This window comes from Diospyros lotus, chromosome 11 (genome assembly GCF_014633365.1).
Source record: "Diospyros lotus cultivar Yz01 chromosome 11, ASM1463336v1, whole genome shotgun sequence".
NCBI classification, from domain to species: Eukaryota; Viridiplantae; Streptophyta; class Magnoliopsida; order Ericales; family Ebenaceae; genus Diospyros; species Diospyros lotus.
In genome coordinates this window covers 6,409,857-6,423,214 of record NC_068348.1, presented here as the reverse complement: position 1 = coordinate 6,423,214, position 13,358 = coordinate 6,409,857, and the positions used below count along the sequence as shown (strand labels likewise).

Genomic DNA, 13,358 nt, shown 5'->3' with positions numbered 1-13,358 from the left:
TGTAAAACGATCCATTTGTCAAACCTAAAGTTGTTCGGCCAATACAAGTTCTTCAGGATGATGTTATCTAAGACAACCTTCCGGGACAAGTTCTACAGCACAAAGTTCTTCCGCATAACTAGCAACGTTCTTATGGAGACTCTGTAGGGCAACCCAAGAAGCTGATTTGTTCGAGAAGATTTAAATAAGCAAGAATCTTGGTACAACGTAAGCGAAAAGTGTGAACCCACAAAGGGACCACCTTCCATTTATAGACCCCTTACCCAGAAGGTGAATCTGCACACAATCATCACATGCACGCCTCTCCTGGACCACAAATGTGTGTCTCTTCCAAATCTATGGCATGCACCCTTCCCCTTGGGCAACTCATCTTTTCTTTTCGGATAATCGAAGTACGAAACGAAAGCAAGTTTTGGCTTTTCCAAAACAACTACACCACTCAATATACTCTTCATTTCGACTTTTAGTCGAAGACAAGAGTGATGAGCCATTGTTGTAGCATACCTTATGAGGAGAGTTCTCTTGGAGAAGGCATCATTCCAAGAAAAGTCATTCTTGATGTTCTACCCTTGTGTTTAGTTTTGATGATGAAAAACAATATCGTGTTTTATCCCCAAGTCATGAGTCAAGTTTATGGTTTTCAACAAAAATCAATTTCAAATACTTTGTTAAAATGAAAACCAAATGATTTATATTCTTATACATGGAGATGTGAATAAACATGTATTATGATAAAATCTCCTAAAATGTTTTTCGAATTAGCTTTGAAGTCGTTGGTCAACATAGAGCTAAAATTGTTCTAAGGCAAAAGACCAACTAGAAATTCAAATAAAAGGTTTTCAATATAAGTTTTTCATATTTTGAAACATGCATGAAAGGTTTTGGCTTGAAACTTAATCGTATGAAAAATCCTTTAGTTCATGCATCATGTCTTGGAACTCATTTTGATATCGTTTCAATATTTTTCTAAGTCTGGAAAACTAGCACCTTATAAGGAGACATATATGAAAATGTTTTCTTTTTAGAAAACTAACTCCCGGTAATTCAATAACTAACATTCATTAGTGATAAAATGATTTTTAACGAATTTTTCAAGAAATGAAAAGTGTATATCTTGGAGGTGGTAAAATCACAAAATCCTAAGTTCCTACTAAAATCCAAATTCTACTTTTTTATTCTTATGGATTTTGATTTTTTTGATATTTTTATTGAATCCAAATGGGGGGTACTTTCTTATTTACATTTATGTATTAAAGTAAATGGAAGGTAAAATATAAATTAAACAAAATGAGGACATTTACTTGTTCAAGTAAATATAAAGTAAATATGTGGTGATGTTTTGTATTAATCAAGTGTGCTTCTCATGTTATCTGTCAACTTTCCAGATTTTCCAAGAAGATAGTCGACTATGTTGTTTAGTGCTGTCGACTATGCATAAGGATAGTCGACTATACTTGTTCAGTCTGTCGACTATTTTTGCATCTGTCGACTATTGTGAAAGGATAGTCGACTATGCTATTTCATCTGTCGACTATGTTTGTACATGATATTCAAAATTTTCTTTGTAATTTTTGATCTTTCGACTATGAGAAGTTTTGGTTGAAAAATAGTCGACTATGCTTTCTCATCTGTCGACTATGTCTAGTTTTATTTGAAGAAATAGTCGACTAACCCATTTTATCTGTCGACTATGTGTTTCACAGAAACTTACAACGGCTAGTTTTTCAATCTCCAACGGCTAGTTTCTCATTCTCCAACGGTCACAAACGGCTTCATTTCTCTTCAATCTTGTGGGAAGCTTATATATACATATCAAGGAGATCAAGAGAAGGCTAATGGACGGGAATGAATTAATTTGAGCTTACTGTTACTCTCGTTTGTATTTACAGTGATTGTGCTTCAATTTTTTCTCTCTTCAAGGCTTTGATTTTAACTTGTATTAATTCATTCAAGCCTTGTTTTTATTGTAAGAGAACTTGTAACTAAGAGTGCCAACTCTTAGCATCTTGTTTACATTTGTATCACTCTTATTTTTCTAGCTTTGTGCTAGAAGACTTGCTCGTTAAAGCAAGTGGCTGTAATTCCTAGTTAGGTGCTAGAGGGCTTGCTTGTATAAGCAAGAGGTTGTAATTACTAGTCTTGGACTAGAGGACCTACTTGGTTTAAGTAGGGGATTTTAGTGGATGGTTTGAAAAATCCTTAGTGAGGAGCTAAGGTAGTGGATTAGGCTTGGTTAAGCCAAACCACTATAAATCCTTGTGTTTTCTTATGCTTGTGTTCTTTGATATATTTATCTTTCCAAGCATTTCTTTATTCCTCACTCAGTTCTCATATTTATCTTTGTTCATTTGTCATTTTTATGGTTTACGTTTTAAAACTCTAAAATCTCAATCTGTATCAAAAAGTTTTTATTTTAAGTTCTATCAATTAAATTTTTAAAATAACCAATTCACCCCCCCTCTTGGTGTGTGCCATAGCACCTACCCGTTCTAACAATTCTCCTAAAGAGTTCCCCTGGGAAGGGAAGTTATCCTAGAGGACTTCCTGAATGATAGCATCCCCGAGACCAGTTCTCTTGGAGGAATACCTTACACGTTGTAATTTACTCGATCGAGCTATTCTCCCAAGAAAGAACAAGAGAGAACCTTTTTTCGCACAACTTTACACTACATTGTCCCACACAATATAGCTCGAATGAAATAGGATCTCCTTCCACGGGGAGCTCTTCTTATGTGGGGGTTTCTCATGAAAGCCTTATTTCGAGCTTAACTTTAGGACAACTGTGTGTGGCTGGGACAACGCTGCATCTTGCAGCCCGGACATCATTGTGTCCCCCATGCATGCGTGCCATGTGTCCTAGTCACAAGGTCTATAAATACCCTAAGACCTTTCATGTGTGAGGACTTTTCTCTTTTGGATCTTCTTCCCCTCTCTATTGAACTTCTTCTCACATCTCGACACCTTGATGACTGCATTTCTCTGGGAAGAAATCTTTTCCTACAAGATGACACATTGCACCACACAACATACTTTTGCATACTTTGACTACATTCAGAGTATACCATGTCACTACCTGACTTAAGCATTAGAGGGTCCGCAAGGGAGAAATTCTTGTGTGCCTTTTAACCTACTCCTATCTTGCAGACCATCTCCTCTTGAACGAACGACTCTTCTAGACGAGGGATCGAGCAACCCCCTAGACGGCTGCTAGATCCTCCCTGTGCTACTATTCCTCTGGCATAACCTTGTCCTGTGCTAGGCCTTGTCGACTTCTTACTAAGATTTTTCCAAAACAAATAAATTTTAATTCTTGTGTTTCGAGTAACAACACTAATAGATCTCGAAAGCTCCATGTTTCTCTATAAATAAACAAACCCTTATTCTAGAAAATGTATGTCTCTGATATTGGTTTGAATATGAATTTCAAGTCTTCAATACTTTTAATGTTTGACTTAAGTATCGAAATGTTTACATGAAAACTTTTCTATACCCTCTGATTGTTCTCTTTCTTATAGACTTCAGATGGCTTAATAACAATGTTTCTAATTAATAAATTCATTATTGTGTTCAAGAAAGAACACAAAGAAAAGAATTCCCATTTAGGGAAGCTTTCTAACAATTCTTTTGTTTCAAGTAACAAAAGCAAAATCATTTTACAATTAGGGGTAGAAGAGAGCTTACTTGCATTTAACATATATTTTCTCTTGGAATGGAATGATGAAAAGAAAACTTATATTTCGAGTGGTCTAGCATATGCATTTTTATTTCACCTTATGTATGTGTTGGCTTTGAACTCCATCAAGGCTTGAGTAATTACATGATTTCTTATTCCAATTTAATAGCAATAAAGTAGAACACAACATATGACTTCCTAGTTAAATAGTGTTTATTAATTAAGATATAGACTGAAAAAATGAGATATGAAAAGTATTATAGATAAAAGTGATTTTTATTATATTTGTTAAATTTATTTGGTAACTCTTGGAAAAGAAGTCACATGATTTCTTATCTGGGTTTTTTCAAATAAATTTATATCTCTCACTCCAGATAAATTTATCTTAATCTTTACAGATAAAAAAAAACGACACATATGTCATTCAGTGCATTTCAAAAAATTTAACAAACAGTTTGAAAAAAAAAATTAGAATTATTTCCAATCTTATCTTAATCGTTCTATATTTTGATTTGAAAAATATTTTAACCTTCTGTTACTCATTTTAACAAACATTACTTTAGCAAATATTATTAGATATTGTTAATATTTTTCAAGTAATGCAAATCTTAAGAACATGGAAAATTATACCCACATTTTGCCTTTTGAGTAGAGGTGTCAACGGTTCGGATTGGTCCGGTTCTATAAGAATCCAGTAACCGAACAATTTTTAATGGTTCCGAAAAAATAAGAACGTAACCGAACCATTACATATATAAAACCAAACCATGACCAATTCGTCGCATCGGACTAGTTTCAGTTCTATTCAATTAACATTTAACTTCTAAATATTTTCACAAAATATGAAATTACAAACAAATTTGTTAATTAAAATAAACTCATAACTTTATTAATGCTTCAAATCTTGAAGTAAAAGTAAAACAAAATAATTCATAGACTACCTCGTCAAATTAGATTACATCGACTATTTAGTATAGCAATAACGCATAAAAGTCTAAAAATAAAAGAGTTCATAAATAACAATAACCAACAACAAAAAAGAAATAAACAAAAACTAGCAGATTAAAATTGCAAGTAATAATATATTTATGTGTATGTATATATATACCCCCAAAAAATATAATATATATATAAGTATAATATCGGTTCCGGTTCGGTTCGAACCACGGTTTAAAAAGAAAAATCAATAACCAAATCAAATATATTGGTTCTTAATTTTTTAGAATCAAAACCTAAACATTGAGCCATAGAACCAATCCAAAAGACACGGTTCGATTCGATTTGGCTCGATTCATCAATTTTCGAATATTTTTTGACACCTCTACTTTTGAGGCATTTTTCTCTATGCATCTTCTTATCTGTTAAATATAAAGGAATTACTTTTAACAAAGTTTACATATATTTAGTAGAATGAATACCCATTCCAATAAGACACACTTTAGAATGAATACCTACCTATTCAATAAATATTTTTCTTTGTTCGAGGGTAAATCGCTCTCAGACAATGCACTTGAAATATTCAGTTATTAATGGTTGTTTTGAGTTTTTAAATAATTTTATTAATTAGTAATAAATGTATTAGATATTTAATTAATAAATAAAATTATTTAAAATTAAAAATAATATGCAATAAATGTAGTTTATTTGAAAATAAGATACACTTGAGTATTGCCCGTTTGCTAAATTAAGAAGTCCGACTAGGGAAAATGTTTAAAAATATTCTTATTTTAGCTTTAACAATCAAACCAAACAAAAAGAAACAAACAAACAAGTAAATATTAACAAAAATCACACTGGATGGTCACGTGTTATTTATCAAAGGATAAATTTAAGGATTAAAAAGGACTAATGACACTGGGGACTGGGCACACAAGAATCCTTGATACCCAGCTTACTCTTTCTACTAGACAAAATCATTACGAACAAAAAACAAAATGAAACCCATTACTAAAAAAGAATTGAATTTAAGGAATGCAACAAAAGATGCAACCAAATCTATTCACCATTACTTCAAACAGTAGACCGACAGCCAGCTGCACAGACGGGAAAAAAAAAAAAAACAAACAAACAAACAAAATAGTAAGAATCAGAATCAGCAACAATTCTCTTTCAGGGGATCATCATCATCATACTTTAATTGAAACCCAGCATCCTGTGGGGCATATTACTTGAATTTTGCAACATAAATATCAACACATGCACATATATATGCAGGCAAAAGCAACAATCAGAGTCTCATTGCATCATCTGCTACATTATATATGTCCCAAATATAATGGAGCCGACACAGCAAAATATCCTACCCTTGAACAAATTCAGGTTTGTCTACTAGATGTGATCTCCATCTCTCTCATGTGTTCGTCTCCACAAAGAGGCTAGCTTGTGGATGCAATCCGGCTTCTTTCAGGGACAAAGCCAGCTTCTCTGGCCCATACACAACGCGGGGAAAGTTGGAGACGAGGCTGTAACTTTCAACTTCAAGGCAACCCAAAGAATCAACATAATCGTATAGAGACTGGATTGTTGCAGCATTGTGAAATCTCCTCCCTTTGCGCTCTCCGTTAGGGAACCGCACCAAAACCTAAATGATCAAAATATTAGGAACAGATATATCAGAAAATATCGCAAACCAATACATCAGGTTAGAAATAATTAAATTTGTTCATCCCCTGAAAGGGCAGTCAAAAAGAAATGGCTAGCATATACATGCAGTGTCAACTATTTGAAGACTATGCACAATCTAAGAGTTTTAAGATGCTAGCATAATGATTTTCTTTTATTCTTCTTTTAGCTAGAATAATGAACGAATAATTGTTTTAATAGTTTGTTTATATTGATAAGAAGCTTGCCTAATGTATGAGCCTCTAGAACCCCAAGCTGAAGTGACCATTTTGGTACATTCTATTAACGATAAAAGAAAAGGAGTTTTACTTGAGTCACATCAGGTCCTTTCTCGGGCTCTTCTCCAAGTGACTGGGCTTTCTCTTTCCGTGCTCTAGCTAATGCAGCTTCTCTCTCAGCAGCTTCACGGGCTGCCCTTTCACGTGCTTCTTCTTCTTCCTTCCGTTTCCTCTCAGCTTCTGCAGCTTCCCTTGCTAGCCGTTCTTGCTCTTCTTTCCTCTGCCTTTCCCTGGCCTGATGGGCAAAAACATATCATTGTGACCATGCGGGAAACAGTATGATGAATTTCTTCGCAAAACACAATATTGGCTTTTGATAAAAGAAGAAAGCAAGGAGCAGGATGGAAAAGAATATGTACTTGATCAGCTTCAAGTGCTGCTCGATAAGCAGCATCCTGTTCCTCCCTCAGGCGCACGTTGGTTCTTCTTTCTTCTGCATCAAGTCTTGCAGCTACAAGAACAGGAGCACTTTCTTCAGCAACTCTCTGCAATATTGTCAGCATCTCCTCCGGAGATTTGGGCCCCTCAATCTGCAAGATCAGAAGAAAAGATCAATAAACAGAAAAGACCAACCGACTTTTAGCATTCAAGTTGATATCTAAAACCAAAATTTTTACAAGAATACTGTTGCATGTGTGTGGATAGAGAAAAGGGGGACTTTGCACCAAATATTTTGTGAGCACATGAAAAACAAAGATCAATGAAGTTGGGAATCCATAGTAGTATTCATCCATTGATGACTACAAAGAAAGGAAAATCTGCTTACCTGTAACAGCAAACTATATGATTTCTGTCAATGATGAGGCATTCTACGAATACTTCATGGCCAGTGAGACATATCCCAAGCCAAAACCATACTAGTTTACATTTCTGTGGGTAAATATTAAGGTACACAAAAAAAAAGACAGAAAAGGCAAAGCCAATGCACAAGGCTCCCGCATTGCAAGCTCTAGGAAAGGTCAATTGTACACAGCCTTACTTCTGCTTGGCAAATAAATTGTTTCCTAACTTGAACTGGTGACCTCTAGGTCCCTATTCATTATTGTAGCACAAAAAGCTATAATCACCTTTAAAAAATTCTAAATGTATATCTCATACACAAATATTAGAGTTTGAATTTGAAATATAAAGCAACTTCTATAACTTTTAAGGGGTCGGGCCCAAGCTTGGCCTGTTTCACTAACGAGCCAGCCTAGCCCGCTTGTTGAACAAGGACCAGGCCGAGCTAGGCTCACCTTTAAAAAGGTACACACACCAAATGAAACATTTAATGGTCAGGAAGAGCCAGATGTAAAAAAATATAGAATAACTGGTACCAAAGTGTCACGAGTCACGACCTGAGTTACAAAAATTTTGATTTTTATTGCTGTAACTTTTACTATTTATTTTACTACTGTAATCCTTTTACTGCTGTAATTCTGTTAATGAGTTTGTTAGCCTAGGGGGTACCCACGTGTAAGGGTTAGAATAGGACAAAGGAGATTGTTGCAACTGTAAGGGAGGATATGATCTGCTGCAGTAGTGCCCCTTGACAGATTGTATATACTCTCCAAGATACTCTTGGAGAGGATTATTGAATATTAAAGAAGGAATTCTGAATTCTTCCTCAATCTTCTCTCGTCTCTCCCTAACTCTCTTCTCTCTGTTCTACAATGTTTCTTCATTGTTGCATTTCCTAATTCATACCGAATTAGGAGAGCAACCATTGCCATGGCCTAGCAATGGCACAAAGCCATACAGCAGAGCAGTTTAACACAACCAGATATTCCCAGGCTGCCTGGGAAAACAAGAGAAAAGAAACAATTTTCCCCTAAAACACAAACAAAATGATAAATGAATGAACAGGCATCTGCCAGATCAGACTCCTGCAAGAAAGTAGCACTGTTTCTCTTTCTAAAAGGAATTTCGGTCCGCACATCAACAGAACATGACACACTATTTCTTAACATAGCTGCCTTGTTTGGCAAGAAGAAGATTGTGCAACAGCAAGGCAGAAACTGAAACTGCCCAAAAGACAATGCATTTGTTAACATAAATAACTACCAACTCATAAAAGTTATTTGAAGATGGATGTTAGACTTCATCTCATTAAACTGAAAGAATATTGTTTCCATATTCCCGTTTGTCATGTGTGTACAACGACAACAACAACAACATATCTAATCTTTATCCCACTATGTGGGGTCGACTACATGAATTCTAGACTTCCATGTATTTCTGTCTTTTGTCATATCTTTATTTAAATCTATACACTTCATATCAAACTTTAATGTCTCTCCCAAAGTCTTCTTGGGTCTGCCTCTACCTCTTTTCTTGACTAATTGTTCCATTTCATCAACTCTTCTCACAGGAGAGTCTCTTGATCTCCTTCTCACATGACCAAACCATCTTAGTTTAGTCTCTCTCATCTTCTCCTTGATTGGGACTACTCATACCTTATTACGAATAACTTCATTTCTAATTTTATCTTTTCTTGTATGGCCGCACATCCATCTTAACATCCTCAGCTCCGGTACGCTCGTTTTTTGCTCATGCTGGTATTTGACTGCCCAACATTCTGAGCCATACAACAAGACTGGTCTTATAGCTGTCCTATAGAAATTTTCTTTTAGTTTTAATGGGATTTTACCATTACATAACACCTCCGATGCATTTCTCCATTTTAGCCAACCTACCTTAATTCTATGTGTGACATCCTTGTGAATTTCTCCATCTTTTTGAATCACTGATCCCAAATATCGAAAATGGTATTTTCTTTGTAGGATTTGGTCTTCCAATTTTATTATAACATCCTCCGCTCTTGCATTCTTACTAAATTTACATCCTCCACTCTTGCATTCTTACTAATGGTTTGTCATGTGTGTATAGCTGAGAAAAGATGTAAGCAATAAAACCCTACACAACAAATTTAAAAGACATTCTTTTGCACATTTCTTATTGAAAAAAATTATGCATGTAATAAGCACTTAAAGATGGAGGGGGTACAATTTTCTGGGGTATGTTCTTTGTTTTGACTGCAGAGGATATAGTGTCTTCAACATTAGGAAGTCTATTGTTACTTCCAAAAAAGAAAAATCAGCATCATTGTGTACATCCCAAACTGAAGTATATCATAGAAAACATGTTCTTACAAAGTTTATACATCTAAAAGTAACACAGTTGAAAAGACTACTTGTGTACTCACTAAGTTGAAAATAGTGATGAGAATCTTGCAAAACCATACACAATAAGAGCTTTCATCAGGGATAAAGAATAAGATAGCATAGGGATCATGTTGCGTTGGTCCCCCAAAGAGCACATAAACTTGGAAAAGATCCCATATCTGTGAGGAAAACATAAGCTGCGAACCCACTCCAAAATGCAATCCTTTGAATTTAGAGTTTTCTTAACAAATTATTAACTTGTTCATGTTTTATGGCAAATCTTGAAACAGTGCTCGGACCCTACTTCATATTGTAGAACAGTAAAACACTAGGACTAATAACATCCTTTCCATCCCCAACAGCTTGAACAACCACCCTTCTGTGGTGAAACCACTCAAAACAAGTAATACGAATGAACACTTTCATATCATATTAACTTTAGATAGTCTATTGAATGAAAAAAGGGACTGAATAATTGGTTTACTCGTATAGGCAACAGTTTATATACAGATATTCTAATCCTAGATTAGGATTCTACATTAATACCTAATCTATACAGAAATAGGAAATAACAGGTCATCTTGGCCACTAAGTTATTCCCCCTCTTCTAGGCTTGTCGGCTATAATGTCAGTTTTGGGTTGTCATTTTCCCCCTAATGGCTTGTGGGGGGGGGGGGGGGGGGGTTGGATGGTATAGTTTGTTTGGAACTCTCTTGTTCCGGGTCATTGATGTACATCTACTATGCTTTCATTAATATAATTGTGCTCACTTATTTCAAAAAAAAAAAAAAAAGAAACTGCTAATTTACAGTTAATACATATTCTCCTTCCTATTAGGCTAAGCTATATTTAGAGAAACAGAATAAAGGAGACAGCTAGAGATCTGTACAGCTGGAGATTTGGACAGCTAGTGATTTGGACAGCTGTATCATTCCTGATTTTCCACATCTATTAATCCAAACTCAGGCTATAATCCAGCATATACCAATAATCAGTGAAATAAATGTAGTGTAGTCAACAAAATGAAAACAAGAACTGACACACCCATGCTTCCTTAAGCATAAATGATCCACTGTGTGGATTACTCTTAATCCTATTTTGCAAAGACAGACAGATCACATTTTTACTGAATTCAACATCAAAAGATCCATTGACTATCAGGTCAACAATCTTGCAAGAACCTTACAGTTATCATCAATGAGAATCCACTCATTGTGAAGCATAAGACCTACACACCTTAAAAAAGTTTGCACCAAATTCAGAATCTTCAAAACCAACCATAACACTCTAGAGTTCCACATGAGATAAGTAAAAGCACCTAAATTTTTGCAGTAGTGCACTAGTGACAAATATAACCTCCTAAAGAATTTTGAAGTGTTGCAACAGACCATAATGAAACAATAAACTATGGAATGCCAAACAAGTTTGTGGAACTAATTGAAACATAATTTTCACATAACTTTATTGACTTAAAGAGAACATGCCATATTGTCACTTAAGCTATTACAGCAAATAGTACATGCAACTATTTATGCAAGCATCCCACCCCATATGATTAGTTGGGGGGGGGGGGGGGGGGGGGGTTTCCTTTTGAATCAAACAAAGGTTGTAGTAGGGGCACTTTTTTTTTTCCCACCTAAGAAGCCTGTTTGCTGCCTCTATTCAGCCCAGAGCTTATGAAGGTCATCCATATAAGTGAGACGTAACACGGGTGACTCGCAAGATAGGTTGTGGCACATAATCAGGTGTTAGAGAACTAGATGTCACATAATAGGTTGTTCTTAATCACATAATAGCATATGATGAACTGCATCCATAATTGAGCAAAGGGATGCCAAAGGCCATTTGTTACCAACCTAGGGTATGAGTGATGATTGGGCTGTAACTAACAAGAGGATGAGTTGTTGTAGGTTGTTAGGGAGTTGCAAGGCAGTTAGCAGATTGCCTTTAAGAAGGCAGGTGTAATAGGAGAAGGTAGCTTGGAATAAGAGAACTCTCAATTTCCCTCTTGAATTCTCTCTTCTATATTTCTCCCATCTTTTGCTTTCTCGACCTGTCAATTCTCTTCTCAAATTCAGTTCTTTCTCGATAATTCTCTAAGAATTTCTTGACTGTCTCTCCGTCAGAGGTCGTGTCAACTTGGTATCAAAGCCGGCGAGTCCAGTGATGCGCAACCCAAGGCATGGTTGGGTTAATGGAAGCAAGTAGGAGCAGTGATCAAAGGTGTGGTTGGACTTATGGACGCGAGCAGGAGTGCGACCCAAGGCGAGGTAGAATTGAGGGTTGCGAGCAAGATAAGCGATCAAGATTGGCGAGTTGGGAATCGACTAAGTGGAACAAAGCCGAACGAACAAAGGAGAATTGAAGATTGGTCTCGGTGGTGGTCAAAGGCAACTCGACGGAAGTTCAGGCAATTCTTGCCCGACATTTGAAGGCGAAGCAGACAAGGCGAGTTCCCTCGATCAATTCATGGTGGACTTGAAGGCGAAGTAGCAACCCTCTATTCATAATATCGGGATCGCCTAGGATCGATTGGGTCGTAGGAGGTGGACGAGTAGTTCTGGGCTCTCAACTCCTCTTAACCACTGTTAATTTTTGTCGGGTCTTGGCAAAATTCCAAGATTACAACAAAGGAAAAAAACAACGATCCTTGGCTAAAGAGACCGTGCGAAAGGGCTGTGACGAGATTGTGCGAGTAAGAATGACGACCAAGATTGACGTAATTGGCTAAGAAGATAGTAGCGATAAGGCAATGACCCAAGGCGAGGAAGAACAACCTACCATGGCGGAAGGCACCCGACTAAAGGTGGGAAGCTGAAGATAGGCTTGCGTGGGAGCGGGCAAACTAGGTGAGGGGTACTGCTTCTGCAGTTTTTAACTATACACCCATGCCCTGATTGGAATTTCCAATCTTTGAGGGGGTTAAATCGAGGTGGTGGGTCCACCGTTGTAAGAGACTTTTTGAATTGTATCAAATTAGTGAACTACAGAAGGTAACTGTGGCAATAGCATATCTCAATGATACTGCTAATGCAAGGTATTAGGGTTGGCGGCAAGCTCATGGTGGGGCAGTGACTTGGCCTGAATTTTCAGAAGAATTGTGTGGTCGATTTGGTGAGAAGAGCATGGCAAATGTGGCTGAAGAATTTGATAAATTGAGGCAAGAGGGGTCGATTGAAGACTACCAAAAGAAGTTTGAAGAGTTACAGGCACTGATATGTGTAATGAAACCCTAGGAATAGATCAAAAGGATAACACGAGGGAGAGAAAAATACCTCGAGCAGTACTTTATTCAAAGGATAAAAAATGAAATTACTTATACAAAAAGACTGTGAGCTGCTTGTATAGACAGCTCGCTTAACAGTAAGGAAACACCGCCTATACAAGTAAAGCATCAATAATCAAACATAAGAAAAAAAAAAACGGCAAACTACATCAATTATAAACATAAACATAACAGCAACAACACGAACTGTTATAACAAAATATTAGATGCTTCCACTCCCCTTCAAATCAGACTCTGTAGAAGTCAAGAACTTTGTGGATAAAACTACAGTAGCTATAACAACAGTTTTTAAATCAGCACACATAGGTGACACATTTATACCAAGTCTTTTACACAAGAACTCAAACCGATCTCTA

The 13,358-nt window shown here is 36.3% G+C and overlaps 1 protein-coding gene across 1 annotated transcript in view; it reads right to left on the bottom strand.

Annotated features, from left to right (window-relative positions):
- Nucleotides 1-5,750: 5,750 nt before the first annotated feature.
- Nucleotides 5,751-13,358, bottom strand: part of LOC127813057 (plant UBX domain-containing protein 10) — a 35,706-nt gene continuing 28,098 nt past the window's right edge. The window contains exons 2-4 of the mRNA XM_052353778.1: nucleotides 6,933-7,103; nucleotides 6,605-6,808; nucleotides 5,751-6,254 (exon numbers count right to left, since the gene is read on the bottom strand). Of these exons, the coding sequence (XP_052209738.1) occupies nucleotides 6,024-6,254; nucleotides 6,605-6,808; nucleotides 6,933-7,103 (606 nt within the window). The 3' untranslated portion in view covers nucleotides 5,751-6,023. The remainder of the gene's footprint in view (nucleotides 6,255-6,604; nucleotides 6,809-6,932; nucleotides 7,104-13,358) is intronic.